This window comes from Rattus norvegicus, chromosome 10 (assembly GCF_036323735.1).
Source record: "Rattus norvegicus strain BN/NHsdMcwi chromosome 10, GRCr8, whole genome shotgun sequence".
Lineage (NCBI taxonomy): Eukaryota > Metazoa > Chordata > Mammalia > Rodentia > Muridae > Rattus > Rattus norvegicus.
In genome coordinates, this window is record NC_086028.1 from 71,848,850 (window position 1) to 71,864,887 (window position 16,038).

At 40.0% G+C, this 16,038-nt stretch overlaps 1 protein-coding gene across 11 annotated transcripts in view; it reads right to left on the reverse strand.

The window, feature by feature from the left end:
* Rps6kb1 (ribosomal protein S6 kinase B1) overlaps positions 1–16,038 on the reverse strand; it is a 47,418-nt gene that overhangs the window by 31,056 nt on the left and 324 nt on the right. For 10 of the 11 annotated variants that reach the window (XR_005489956.2, XR_010055269.1, XR_010055270.1 and 7 more), the window contains 3 exon segments: positions 8,032–8,081; positions 6,669–6,789; positions 5,214–5,282 (listed from right to left, as the gene is read on the reverse strand). Coding sequence is in view for 8 of the 11 variants with exons in the window: in XM_063269982.1 (XP_063126052.1) it covers positions 5,214–5,282; positions 6,669–6,789; positions 8,032–8,081 (240 nt within the window). In the remaining 3 variants the exon portion in view is untranslated. 11 annotated transcript variants of the gene reach the window in all.

The following is a 16,038-nucleotide window of genomic DNA, read 5'->3' on the forward strand; positions in this document are numbered from 1 at the left end:
ACACATTGCCTGACTGCCTGCCTGTCTGTCTGTCTGTCTGTCTGTCTATCTATCTATCAGTTTAAACTTTAATGGAAAAAGGGTTTTGATAGAGGGTGGCTAAGTAATTTTAGAAATAAGCTTATTCACTGTTCCCTTGAATGTCAGAGCAAGTATTAGAAACAGAGAATGTCTTCCATCTAACTGAAGAACATGAGCATCCAGCATGTGATCTGCACACTATGTATTAAAACAGTGTACAACACAAGGTAAACAGCTTGTTTAATACAAGGTGGGACATGGGCACAGGCAATCTTGTGAGACACAAAACTTTGGCCAAAGGCTCCAGAATTTATAATGTAGGTGAGTGAATGCCTTGAACAAGATTAGAGCAGCTTGCTTCCAAAGATGGTTACTAAGAGTCTTTTCCTCAATATTCTGAGTAAATAACCAAATAGGACCATTCCCATAAAGAATAAAATCTGGGAGCTGGAGAGATGGCTCGGTGGTTAAGAGCACCCGACTGCTCTTCCAGAGGTCATGAGTTCAATTCCCAGCAACTACATGGTGGCTCACAACCATCTGTAAAAAGATCCGATGCCCTCTTCTGGTGTTTCTGAAGACAGCTACAGTGTACTTATATATAATAAATAAATAAATCTTAAAAAAAAAAAAAGAATAAAATCTGATAAATCCGACAGAAAGGTCCGGTAGATGGGTCATCTGCCTCCATAATGTAAGAAAAATCAAAACAAAAACACTTTAAAGAAGGCTATTACCATCTCATTTAGAGTTAGAATTAAAGCCTGAGCTGTTTGAAGAAGTATATTTAATATGATTTGAATTATCATATCATACAATACATCCATGCACTGAAAGAGCACACTAGGACAAGGAGGGTAGGTGAGATGGCTCAGCAGGTAAAGGAGACTGCCACCAAGTCTGACAACCTGAGTTTGATCCCAGGACCTACATGGTAGGAGGAAACTAACTCCCAAAAGTTATACTTTGGCCCACACAAACAAACAAGACAAAATTTTTAAAATATAATAAAAAAATTTTTAAAGATAACTCGATACTCATTAAGATATATAAATTTCAGGGGTTTTGTCTGTTTTGTTGGTTTTGGGCTTTTTGGATATTTTTTTTTTTTTTTTTTTTTGAGACAGGTCTCTCTATGTAGCCCTATCTATCCTGAAGCTCACTATACAGACTACTTTAGCCTCAAAATTGAAAGAGATGTCTGCATCTGCCTCCTAAGTGCTGGGATTAAAGGCCTGCACCATCACACACAGCTATTTAAAATTTTTTTTAAAGTCATTTGTAAAAACACCAGTAAAAGGAAGCAAACAAACATTAAAAGTTACAGCTAATGGAAGCTAAGAAAATCAGATCATCAGCCTAGGATCCAACATCAACCAACTGCCAATTAAAGAAGGACAGGGAAGAGGAGAGGGAACTGTCAAAGAACTCACACAAGAAAATGCCTATAAAGGACTGAAGTGCTAGTTAAGAGTAAGTTATTGGTTACTCTTTTAAAAATCAGTTATTAGTTAAGTAATAAGAATAAGGCTTTTCCCACAGAAAAGCCTTACTGGTTGGACATCTCAGACTATGACTGCGATTCTATCTCACTCATTGGACTATTTCTCCTGTTAGAATGAAATGAAATATGAAAGGTCTTAGCTAGAAAGATTGCTCGACATGCAGAAGCATCTGCTGCCAAGCCAATGACCTGACTCTGAGCCCTGGGATCTTCCTGTTAAAGGTAGAGAACTGACTGTCGTAAGTGGTCCTGTAGTGGTCCTGTAATCCTAGCACTCAGGAGGCAGAGGCAGGTGGGTTTCAATCAGCCTGGTCTACAAACTTGAGTTCCACAATAGTCAGAAAGGTTATATAGAGAAATCCTGGCTCAGAAAACAAAACAAAAACTAACAAAAATTAAATGTGAAAGACTCACTATTCTCTTTTACTTTATTAGTATACACCACAAACCCATTGCATTCCTGAGTGTGGCATTTTAGATGAATCTGATCTAAATTCTGAATTCTCTCATATAAAGAGAAAGTGGATAACTGAGAGCCAGGAAGATCCATCCACCCTAAAAGTAATCTGGAATAAAGTGCCTGAAGAAATCAGATGCCAAGATCTCAGGAAAACTGACATTATCCCTAGCGTGGTCAGTCCAAGTGTAGCTAAAAGGTCACATGGAATAACTTACAGGGTAACAGCTAGGCATTCGTTCAAGCTTTCTAGGTCTAGGCCAACAACTACAGAGTAAGACCTGTCTCCAAAACAAAAAAGGGCCAGGCACAGTGGCCACGCACCTTTAATCCCAGCACTCAGGAGACAGAGGCAAACAGATCTCTGAGTTTAAGGTCACCCTGGTCTGCATAGAGTACCAAGCTACCAAATGCTATTCAATATAAGCCTTATCTCAATAAATTAAAAAAAAAAAAAAAAAGAAGTAAAAAGAAAGGGGGTGGGGGTGGGGAGAGAGTACCACTGTCTCTTTCCCTTTTAATTAAAAAACATTTTAGAAAGACAAAAAAATCCTCACCCAGGAGGCAGAGGGAAGCAGAGTTACATAGATCTTTTCTCAAAATAACAAAAAGTTAAAACTAGTAGTAAAAGTCAAAAAGACAGAACATTATACAATGTTCAAACAAAAACATTAGAAGAGAGCTGGAAATGTGGGAGGTAAGAGCACTTGTTGCTCTTACCGAGGACCTAGGTTTGATTCCTAGACCCACACAGTGGCTCACAAACTAAAACTCCAGATCCAAGGGTTCTGATGCACTCTTCTGGACTCTGTAGGTACCAAGCATGCTCATGTGCACAAACACAGTGAATTAAAAACACTCATCACATAAAATTTTAGAAGAAAGGAGTAAGAGAAGACAGAGAGAGAATGAGGGAGGAAGGAAGAAAGGAGAGGGAGAGAAGGAAAGAAGAAATTATCAAGTATTTTTTAGAGAAATCATCAATGGATGAAAGGATTGGGAATTAGACTAACAAGAAACTCTCATATAGAGGAGTGAGGCAAAGTTCTAAGTGACACCAAAAATATTCCCAGAGATTGGGTGGGGAGAGCAACACAGTAATAGTTGGCTTGGTTAGCATGTATGAGGGCCTAGGTTTAAGTCCCAGCCACACACACACACACACACACACACACACACAGAGAGAGAGAGAGAGAGAGAGAGAGAGAGAGAGAAGAGAGGAGACCTAAAAAATCAAAGAAGTATAAAGTATAATAAAGAGATTCCTAACCAGGTGAGCCAACACATACCCATAATCAAGAGGCTGAGAGGGAAGGGATATGAAGGGAAATTGGAAATTTGAGGCCAGGCTAGTTTATATTGTTAAGACTGCCTCAAAAGTACAATTTAAAAAATATGAATCTAGGGGCTGGGGAGATGGCTCAGTGGTTAAGAGCACCGACTGTTCTTCCACAGGTTCTGAGTTCAATTCCCAGCAACCACATGGTGGCTCACAACCATCTGTAATAGGATTTGATGCCCTCTTCTGGTGTGTACTCACATACATAAAACAAATAAATAAATCTTAAAAAAAAAATGAATCTAAAAGCCATACTGGTATATACCTTTGACACTCTGGTAGCAGAGACAAGTAACTTTTCGAGTCTGAGGCCAGTCTGGTACACACAATGAGTTTCCAGGCTATAATGAGTCCCTGTCTCCCCCTCCACTCCAAAAGTCAGAGGCTGGGGTATGTCTCAATGGCATAGTGCTCACCTAAAACAGTTAAACAGTAAGAGTCGTGCTGGGGAGAATGAAGCTCATTGGGTAAAATCCTTGCCTTGCACCTATGAGGACTTGAGTTTGATTCCCAGAACCCACATAAAAACCAGATATGGTACTGTTAGTCTATAATCCCAGCACTTCTGCAGCAAAGACAGGAGGCAGAAGACAGGAGACGCTCAGAAGCTTGATGGATCAGTTAGTCTGGTATACAAGTTCTGGTGGAGAACAACAAAAGAACTTACTTCAAGCAAGGTGAAAAGTTGAGGACCTACACCCATCATCCTCTGACGTCCATATGCATACCATGGCACATGAACACCATACTTACACACACCCAAGACAGACATGTATGCATATGGAAATTGAAAATACATAAAAATTTTAAATATGAATCAAATTTCTTCTAATGTCCTTAGCGCAGTACTAAGAAACAGGGAAGTCGGTGAGGACCAGGCCTCTTCTTCGAGCCACAGAGCTGTCACCAGCTCCTAAACAGCCTTTCCTGGGTGCTCCCTTAGCGCAGCTCCACTCTCTATTCACCCATCTGCTGATATTTGCTAGGCTATCACCTATATGAACTCAGCTATCAAGTAACAGATCGTGACTGTTAGTGCGTGCTTGTAAATTATACCTGAACTTGGAAGGGTAAGGCAACAGAATCATGAGTTCAAGGCCAGCCTGGACTACATAGTGACCCTGTCTCAGTACCAACAACAACAAAAAGTAATTATAAACAAACATCTTTAAGAACTCTTTCTCAAGGCGAGATGGCCACTACAACAAGACAACAGGGTATAAAGAAACACGAAGTCATGAACTGCTGAAAACAGGATGGATACTGAAGGAGCCAAGATTCAAGGACTGTGGCAAAGGGAGTCTCTTAATGACAGACATGTCTAGAGGAACAGAAAATAAAAGGCTCTGAAGGAAGCCATGCACAGTAGTGCACACCTGTAATCTCAGGAGATGAAGACAGGCGGGCCAGTTCAAGGCCAGTCTTGGTTATATGAGACCCTGTCTCAAAAAACAAACAAACAAAAAACCCTACTGAACACAATAGTAGAGTCAATGAAAAAGAACCAAAAGGGCAAGATAAAAAAAAGGTGAGTTAGGAGTGGAAGAAAATTAAATTCTTAACTAGCTAAAGAGTTACTAGAACTGCTGTATTAGAAGCAGTAATAATATGCTTACTGTTAGAATGTGGAGACCAGAAGCTGAGAGTTCAGAGTGTTCACGACAGAAAGTGTTCTCCTTTCTACCCTCACAGAAATACAAAAACACATAGAAAACAAAATACACCTCACAACATAATTCCCATTGTATAAGGAGAAGCGTTATAAATACTTTTCCTTTTCTCGGGAGAAGGGATGCTGCAGATTAAAGCCTGGGTTAAGACCATAGCACCTACAGACGTATTTTATAGCAATTAAGATACAGTACAGAGAATGAAAAGGGGAAAGAAGTCACCTTTTTAAGCACCTTCATGGCAAATATCTTCCCAGTATTTGCTCCTGTTACTTTTCGTACTTGAAAAACCTGGACAAAGAAATGAGTGTTTGCATGTTATCAAAAACCAAACCACGCAGGTCATCTTCTATAATCCCATTTATAAGAAACACGTGATACTGTTGTTTATACTATAAAAAGTGCATCACAAAGGACTGTGCACAAAAATGATCTATTAGAAACCACATTGTAGGATGGGCCTTTCTATGGTTTGCTGCCACCTGATGGCAGTGTTTGGAAATACCCAACAGCCCTCAAAATCCTAGTTCACTTAGCACAAACAGTGCTCCCAACCTTGAAAAACAAATTCCTAGTTTTCTATATAAATTGATTCCAGGGATAAACTGCTATTGTTTCACATAACAGTGACAATAACTGACAGATTTTTTTATTCCCTCCGTTGAGACGGCTTCTTACCCAACAATTATAATTAACAACTAACACATGTAAGGTTCCACCTCACATATTCAGTATGATTACAGCACATTCCAGTGCCCTCACCCTTAGGAGTAAGCTACAAATGTCACACTTCCTAACCGACATGAGAACAGCATAGACAGTTCTTGCTCTAATCAAGTTGTTAAACTGCCTCTTAGAAGTGAGTATCTGTGGTATGAGTTATCTTGGGTAGAATACATAAAATTAAGATCTTAAATTATAAACCCTAGAGCAAAACTGTGAAACCCCTTTCTTTTTTTTTTTTTTTTTTTTTTTTTTTGGTTCTTTTTTTTGGAGCTGGGGACCGAACCCAGGGCCTTGCGCTTCCTAGGCAAGCGCTCTACCACTGAGCTAAATCTCCAACCCCGTGAAACCCCTTTTTTAAAGTCTTTTAGCTTTCCTATTTCTTAGATAATGCAAGTTAAAGAAAACACATTCAGGGGCTGGAGAGATGGCTCAGTGGTTAAGAGCATCGACTGCTCTTCCAAAGGTCCTGAGTTCAAATCCCAGCAACCACATGGTGGCTCACAACCATCTGTAATGAGATCTGATGCCCTCTTCTGGTGTGTCTGGAGACAGCTATAATGTATATAATAAATAAACCTTAAAAAAAAAAAAAAAAAAAAAAAAAAAAGAAAACACATTCAGATCCAAGCCTCAGTAATACATAATTAACATACATGAAGTGAGGCATGGCATACCCGTGTTTAAAGGGGAATCCTGTATAAGGTTCCACTGGGTTAAAGAAAAGAAACAGTCCTCTAATAGCAGAGCTGACCTGGTACACTGCCTGTTTACTTATTCAATAAATACTGAGGGCTTCCATTATGCCTACAGTAGTAGTAGGGAAGGAAGGGGAACTGAACTTCTACCCCTCAAATCATATGAGTCATGGTCAGCTCCTACACTGATAAATGGGACCAGTGTGTAAAAACCAGCCACCCCAGTCAAAGACAACTATTTCAAAACATGTCCTACCTTTCCATAGCCCCCTTTACCAAGTACCCGAAGTAGCTCAAAACATTCTGGTCTGATTTTTTCTGGCCCTCTGTTCACACTAGTTTCTGAGATTTCAAATTTCTCACAATGTTCCATGCCACTGGGAAGAGAAGCAAAACCAAAAGTGAATTTGCAAAATGTTCAATTATATCCAGCACATTGTTAGAAAGGAAAGAGAAATGGAAGCAGTTAGGTAAAAGAAGAGAAAGTACACAACAATACACGTGGTATCCTTGGTCTAAATCACCTGCTGATTTACACAATGACATATCTGGGTCAAGATCAGGGCAGACTGGGAACTTTACCTGCTTGCTCACAGAACTTGATTATTACTTATTTTCTTACAAGTCAAGCATCAGGCAAGAGAGATGGCTCAGCGGTTAAAAGCACTGACTGCTCTTCCAGAGGTCCTGAGATTAATTCTCGACAACCACATAGTGGCTCTCAGCCATCTATAATGGGAGCTGATGCCCTCTTCTGGTGTGTGTACGACAGCTACAGTGTACTCACCCCCAAACTAAGGAAATTAGAATATGTTTACCAAGCTGACACAGTAAACAAGCCTTCTACTTACTCAAACCTCACTCATTCAAAATGTCCATGAGATTAGTTATTACCCAACATTTGGCAGCCTTGGCAGAAGATCTAGGATCTTTCAGAAATGACTCAATTAGTGGTTAAACAGCCTGGGCCTATCTCAGACTGATTAGGAAACCCAGGCTGGCCTCGAAGTCATCCTCCTGCCTCAGCCTCCTGAGTGCAAGGATTCAAGGCACACACCACCACACCCAGGCTGTTTTGTTTAAAACTTCTTGATAATAAAATACACGTGCATTTCTTCCCACGTCTGACTTTTCCAAGTTTCTAGCTTAAAGACTCCAAAAGAGGAATGGAGTGTGTCTGTCATATGCATGCTCCTTATGTAAGTAGCTGCTCCTCTCCATCTCTTGCCATGCCTTCTCCTGGAGGGTGGAGTAAGGAGCAGATTAATGATACCTAACAGAACCCACTCAACAGGACTTAAAATTGCACTAATCTCTGTCTGAACGATATATTCAAGAATTTTGGGAATACTAGCAATAATTTTCAATAAGAAAATGTTATAAACACAGTTTTCTGTATTAAACAAATGAAACTTCCTACCTAATAACTTAAACTCATACTCCTATTTCATCTTTTTCTACATACAGAATACTCATCCTCATGTCCTATTAGCAGCTCAATAGGTGATTTTATCAACACGAGTGGTGCTTACAAACAGACGGTTAAAGCCTTGAGGCCATGAGCAGGTACACCTACTTGAAAGAAACAGCACAACAGAAGTCTTTCCATATACACTTACAGTTCATATGGTCCAACTCCCCCATGGTCCATGCTTTCATTTAACTGACCCTGAAAAATATTTTAAGTTTTAGAAATAAATAACACCAGAAACTCAAATTTTAAGAAGTTCAATGCTTTATCTTATAATTCAGAGAGAATGAATGAAATAAAGCAGTTTAAAGTTTGTACTTCACTATCAGGTAAACATGATGAACAAAATGAAGCACACAAACAACACTGTGGGGACTGCGCTGCCAAGGTTTTCCATTTTATACAACCAGCTACAGCAGCTATTCACTCAGAGCCTAAAACAAAACAAAGCGAATTTTCCTTCAGCAATCATACTTGTATCTATTAAATATTATTTTTGATGAAGCTAAAGGCATTACATTATGAGACACTAAATCAAATTTATACTTCTGTTATGTAGACTAACATGTCATGAACATGAACATGCCTAAGACAAGCACATCTAACCCAAGATATACAGTGTACAATGTGGCTAATTGAGGTAAAATAACTAACCAATAATGGTTAAGCATCATACTGACCAAACATTTATTCTAGCATAGATAAATGAAAATTTGAATTAACCTATTAGGCACTGGCAATGAAGAACCCCAAAATTAAATCGAGAAAATGCTATTTAGCACAGAATCAGTAAAAATAGCTAAGAAAGTCTGGTGTGATTACATATGCCTTTAATACCAATATTTGAGTGGCAGAGGCAGGCAGATTTCTTTTGAATTTGAAACCAACCTGGTCTAAATAGTGAGACTAAAACAAACATAAGAGTCTCAAAAACAAAACAAAACAAAAAACTCAATAGCTTATAGTGGGGCTGGAGAGATGACTCAGGGTTAAGAGAACGTGCTCTTCTAGGAGGTCTAATGTCAGTTCCTAGGACCCATAACCAACAGCTCCCAACAGCTTCTAACTGCAGACTGGGAAGGATTTGGGAAGACTTTGAAACCCTTTTCTGTCTTCCTAAGGCATCTCCAGTCCTGTGTACAGACACAAGCACAAGTACATAATTTAAAATAAAATGTATCTTTTTTAAGTATAGCTTAGTTGTTGGCCATGGAACTGAATCCCTGTAACTCCAGCACTTTAAGGACCAAGGCAGAAGAAATGCTGAAGGTTTGAGGCTAGCCTAGTCTAAACAGTGAGTTCCAGGGCAACCATGAAAACAGTCAGACTCTACTAAATAAATAAATAAATAAATAAATTTTTTTAAAATATGGGGAAAAAAAAAAGGCCTGGTAGAATAGTCCTGTAATCAGTTCTAACTACTTGATTAAAAAACTGAGATCATAGATTCAAGACCTACATAGAGTATGTTTATAGTCACCTTGAACTTGACAAGAACTCATATCAAAAACAAAGGGTCTTGATATATATCTCAGCGTTAGAGCTGGTATGGTATGCTGGGTTGATATGTGCAAAGTCCTGGGTTTGATCCTCAGCAGGTCTAGCCCCTCTAATAAAGTGCGGAAAAATATAAAATAAAAAGATAATTTTGAAAAACAAGTTAGGATCTTAATTGGTGTTTCTCCAAAGACATAAAAGGAAAAATAATCAGAAAAATATTCAACATTAATACTAGAAGACATAGAGTAATAGAAACAGATTAAATGGCATCTTCCCATTCACTAGACCTGCAGAGAGTGGAAGGAGGGGTGGAGGGAGAGGAAAAGAGAGAGGGGAGAAGGAGGAACAGTAGGGAGAGAAAAGAAACCATCATCCTCTGCTAGTTTGGATTTAAAATCTACAAGTACTTCAGAAAACAGTTTAGAGATCTCTTATAGTTCAACATAGCCTGATTGGACAGATGGCTCAGCAGTTAAGAGCACTGGCTGCTCTTCCAGAGGTCCCAGATTAAATTTCTAGTATCTGCACACTGACTCACAAGTGTCTTTAACTCTGGTTCAGGAAATCTGACATCTTCTGGCCTCAGAGAGCAACAAACAACATGCAAGTAGCACATAGACATACATGAAAGCAAAACATACCTACACATAAAATATTTTTTAAAAAGCATAGTCTGTGCACGACAGCACTCCTTTAATCCTAGCACTCTGGAGGCAGAGGCAGGAGAATATCTGTGAGTTCAAGGCAGCCTGATCTATACAGGGAGTACCAGGACAGCCAGTGCTACATAGGGAGACTCTATTACAAACAAACAAACAAACAAACAAACAAACAGGTTAAACATAACCAGGCAGGGCTGGAGAGATGGTTCAGTGACTAAGAACACTGGCTGCTCTTCCAAAGGACTAGGGTTCAATTCCCAGCACCCACATGATGGGTTCATAAGCGTCAATAATTCCAGTCCCAGGGAATACAAGGAATTTTTCTGGCCTCTAAGATCCTATATACACATGGTGTGCAGACAAAATGCAAATATACATAAAAATAAATAGAATGTCTTTAACCCCAAAACTTGGAAGGCAGAGTCAGGCAGATCTTTGTGAGTTTCATGTTAAACTGGTCTATATAGAGTTCCAGGCCAGCCTAATATGAGCTACACAGTGAGACCGCATATCCAAAAACAAAAAAAATCCTACTAATGAACCAGCTTCATAAGTTTCTGTCCTCCATACAATCACAGCTATGCTTTAAAGACAAAAGACTAACTTCCATCAGATGTGATAAAAAGTGGTGTTACATAATTGTTTGTTTCTTTAATGTTGGCTTTACTTAATTTTAAATTAAAGACCACAGAGTAGTTAACAGGGAACCTCCTTTGAAGCCACCTCAGCAGACATGCCCTCGGGCTGTGGGTCATTTCCTGAGCCTGTCCCACCATCTGCACTACAAATTTCTTACCCTTACTTTACAGAACAGGGATGCCTGAGGCACAGTTCTCTCCAGCCATTCACTACACCTTTACAATAGCTCTCTCTTCAAGTTTCACCTGTGTGAAGCCAAGTCCTGCTAAAGCAAAGTAGTACACAAGATAGGCTGTGCAAACTAGCTGACCATAGTATTTGTAAAGTTTCACATTAAAAATACATGTAAAGAAATATATGTCTATACATACATGCATGCAGTAACAATTAATAAAGAAGACGCCATGAGTTAGAAAGACAACAGAGAGGGGGAAGTGGGGAGGTTAGGAAGGAGGAAAGGGAAGGGAAAAGTAGTTTTTAAAAATTCTATGTAGCCAGGAGGTGGTGAACACCTTTAACCCTTGGGAGGCAGAAACAGGTACATCTCTGAATATGAAACCAGTCTGGTCTACAGAGTGAGTTCTAGGACAGCCAGGGCTACACAGAGAAACCTTGTCTCAAAAAACCAAAACCAAAACAAACAAACGATCTAAACTCTAATTAATAAGCATGAAATCTTAAAGATTGAGCACTTCATAAAAATTAAAATGAGTTGTTCCCCAGTGGGAAAAATTATCCTTAATCCAGATATATACTAAAGTGGCACATGCAACTGCTCCTCTTGGGATGTTAGGGTGATAGGCTCCAAGTCTGACCACCAAGCTGAACTACACAATGAGACCATATTTCACAACACAAAGCAGGGGCTGGGGTTGCACATTACGGGCATAGCAGGATACACTTGTATTCCTAGCATTTGGGAGGTGAAAGAAGGGCAGTCTAGGCTACATGCTACCCTGTCTCAAAAGTAATAAATAAGCTAAGCGTTGTGGCTCACACTCTGGGAGCAGAAGCACATGGATCTCTCTGTGAGTTCCAGGCTATCAGTGCTACATAATGAGACCCCGTCTTTAAAAAAAATTTTTTTTAATCTAAAGAATAAACAGGGGGCTGGGGACTTAGCTCAGTGGTAGAGCGCTTACCTAGGAAGCGCAAGGCCCTGGGTTCAGTCCCCAGCTCCGAAAAAAAGAACCAAAAAAAAAGAATAAATAGGGGCTGGGGATTTAGCTCAGTGGTAGAGCGCTTACCTAGGAAGCGCAAGGCCCTGGGTTCAGTCCCCAGCTCCGAAAAAAAGAACCAAAAAAAAAGAATAAATAGGGGCTGGGGATTTAGCTCAGTGGTAGAGCGCTTACCTAGGAAGCGCAAGGCCCTGGGTTCGGTCCCCAGCTCCGAAAAAAAAGAACCAAAAAAAAAAAAAAAAAAGAATAAATAGTGTGTGTGTGTGTGTGTGTGTGTGTGTGTGCGCGCACACACCATCTCAAGCTCATGTCATGGTATACATGTGGAGGTCAGGGGACAATTTGTGAAATGAAAATCAGTTGTCAGCTTGGGCAGCAAGGTCCTTTACCCACTGAACCATCTGGCTGAGCCTTAAATAATAAACCTTTTTTTTTTTTTTTTTTTTTTTGAGACAGGGTCATTCTATGTAGTCCCAGCTGTAACTTGCTGTACAGATCAGGCTGGCCTTGAACTCAAAGACCTGCAGAACTACTGGGATTAAATGCATGTCCCACCATACCTGGCAGTAGGCCCTAACTTCTTTCAAACGAAAATCTGCTATCTCATCCTAAAACTTGTTTAATACATCTCTCCAATTATTTCAGATGTTTAACTGGCAGAAAAAAACAAAATACTCCAGAGAAAAACTTTCCCTTAGTTTCAACTTACTACCACAGAAATAAAGACAGACACAGGAAGAAAAAAACCCCTCTTCATCAAAATCCTCTTACTCATTATACTGTATTCCTCTATGGTTTTTATTCTGGCTTTTAAACTCAGATAACAGACACTCAGCTTTATGTATAAATTATCAATTTAGTTTTGCCATTTACTGTCTAAAGAACTGACTACTTAAATGCCTATACTTACTAGTATAGATTCCAGTATAAAATACTCACAAAAGTGTTACCTGTGTGACCAATGATTAAAAACAAACGAACAAAATGCAATGACTCTAAAAACACAGGAGGAGCTCTGGATGCTCGGACTTGTTATGGAGTGGCCGTGCACAGCTGATGGTAAAGTGACTCGGGCAGCAGTGCTGGTTCTGACAAGGCACAGTCCACGAACCAGCAAAATGTCCAATAAGCCAGGGTATTTCGAGAAATCTTTAAATTTATTTAACCCTCACTTTACAAAGAAGAAAAAAATATCAGCTTACTCTAGATTCCATAGTTAAAGAAATGGCCCAAGAGATCTATCTGCATTTCCTATTTGTCTTTTTACCAAATTCAATTTGACTTACAAAAAGGGACACTTGAATGAAGCTGGTAAATGCACTAAGAATCTATGCAGTGCTGTGAGGTGGCTCTGTAATGGACCTTGCCACCAATTCTGATGTGCTGAGTTCACTCTTCTGGTGGAAAGAGAAAACCAACGACTGAAGTTGTCTCCTTACCCAGAACGCTGTACTATGACATGCAAACACACACGCACACACACCCATGTACTCACACCCACACAAATAAGTAAATGAATAAATAAATGCAGTACTAATTTGAAAAAGAATCTGTGCAAAAGCCAACAAAATGGCTCAGCTGGGAAAGGCCCTTGCTGGCAAGTCTGAGGACCTAATTTTATCCTTAGATTCCTCTCTCCCAAGCTGTTCTCTGACCCTCACACATGTGCTATTGCACACCTCTCCCATCAAAATAAATATGAAAGAAAAATATGCATGTGCAAGCTGGAATTGGGCTGTAAACCTATTATCACTCAGGAGACAGAGGCAGGAGGATCAAGGAGAATCACCAGGTGAAGGCTGGTGAAGGCTAGGATGATCAGATGATCAACACAGTGGGCCCATCCTAGTCAAATCTGTCCAACTCAAGTCTTTAGGCCCAGAGTGCCCAGTAGCTAAGTTTCTTTTGCCCCCTGGGCTATCTCTCTAGTTCAAGACATTTAAATCTACACAATATAGTCTGCTGCACTCAGTCAGAGGACACTGATTGTGGGTAATCATTTCTCTGGCTCATGCCTCAGTTCCTATAAAAGAAAGAGCTGAGGCAACTCTGGCATGTACCAATGTGAAAGCAAGGATTACCTAACAAACTAAAAGTTGTACACTCACCATAGAAAACATAAGATTTTCCCCCAGCTCCGAAAAAAAGAAAAAGGAAAAAAAAAAAAAAGAAAAAAAAGAAAACATAAGATTTTCTAAGAACCTAAATTGCTCTCCCATGCTTTAGATTTTTAAAGCTTTTTTTTTTTTCCAGATTAATGCAGACTCTCTTCAGGTAGCTGACCCATCTCAAGTCTTCCTTTATTCACCTTGACATTAAGACATCTCTTAGTAATACACTCAAGGCCTGGCAGTACACACCACCTATATATTCTTGGCACTCAGAAACCTGATGCAGGGGAATTTGCAAACTCAAAAACACATTTGAATTTGAAGCCACCTGGCTACACAGTGACACCATGTTTTTTGGGGTTTTGTTTCTTTTGATTTTTTTAAGGACACACTCAAGAGAAACTCTCTAAACCATCTTCTTCAAAATCCTCTTCAATGACCTTTTCCCTAAGGTTGTGGTCACATTTCCTTCTCTGATCCCCTTCTCTTGTCCCCCTCTGACACCCTTTCAGAATCCTTCCTGCAGAACAAAAGCCCCAGAGTAGACCAACACTCAAACACCTACCGCTCCTGAAGCACATCAAGAAAGAGAAGAGAAAGCAAGGCTCCATTCATACCAAGTTGCAGTAGTCTGCTGTAGTCTGAAAGGATGATAAGCCCACAGACTGAGACTTCCACCAGCAACTAATCGCAGCACTCACAGAAAGCAACTCTCCTTACCAGTTTTCTCTCTGGCCCTACTCCAAAACCACTGCCATATGGAACCAATATAACTGAACAGTGTATCATATTTATAATTAAAGTAATCCTGTGTGTGTTTCAAATTTAGAACTCACCACGTTTGATTAAAAGGCTAAGTGGAATTCCACATGAAAACATGACTTTAAAAAGTGCGTGTAATACCCACATTTGGAACTCTGAAATTCCGACTGAGAGTCACTTGATTATGAAAAGAATAATACTTATGTGGGTCCACTTAATTTCATAAACTGTTCAAAGTCCTTTATACATAGCATTTTAGTATTTTGCCAGAAGGGCATAACTTACTCACTAAAGGAAAACCAGGGATGAGGGAGCCTTATATAAATAAAGCAAATAAATCCATAAATCAGCCATAAATCCATATTCTTATATAGATGATGGCATTTAAAACCTAAGTCACTATGAGTTTATTACAGATGACATTTGTCCAGGATTGGTTCTTTAGTTTGACGTTTGGTTTACCTTTGGTGTAAAATAAGTATGCTTCAATAAATATTACTGTAGAAGAAGTGATATACCATAAATAACAAACTACTAGGACAGCAAAGGTAAAACCAAGATGTGCACTAGAAAAGCGATTCTAAATTTAAACTTCAGCAAGGAAAACCCTCACACCACTATTCACAAGTCTCGGTTCAAGCAATTTATTTTTGGCTAGACGAATCACAGCTGTCAACGCTTTTTTTTTTCCCCACCCTACAATTACATAAATTATTCCGAAAAAAAATATAGACATCTTCAACTTGAAGAGAATTAACTTACAAATGCCGTGTGTCATTATGAATGGTTTTTTTTTCCTTTAAAAAGTCACACGGAATGGGGGGTTAAAAATAAAAGGCAAACAAACAAACCCTGGAAGATGCAGCAGAGCCCCCTTGCTCCCGAAATAAAACTCCTGGTGGCTGTCACAGCAGTGCTACTCCCGACAGAAGTTTTCAGCTGTCACTTCTAACAGCTGAGCGCTTCCTAGGAGAGAAGCGACAGGCCGAGAAGAGAGGTGGTTGTGGGGAGTCTGAAGATTTAAGACTTGCAATCTTACACTCCAAAGGGAAACCCTTCCGCGCCTCACCTGCACTAAGGGGGACACCCAGCAAGATCAGCCCTCCCCACCCCCAGCACACGCTCACACCACCCGGGCCACACTCAAGCCCCACAGCTCCAGAAGCCGACCGCGCGCCTTTTCTCCTCTGCGCTCCTGAAACACATCGCTCGGGGCAGCGCTCAGCTAGGGATCAGGGCGAGACCTGCACCTGCGCGCCCCGCAGAGGCCTCACACCTAGGGCCAGGTCCGCCCGCCCGCTCC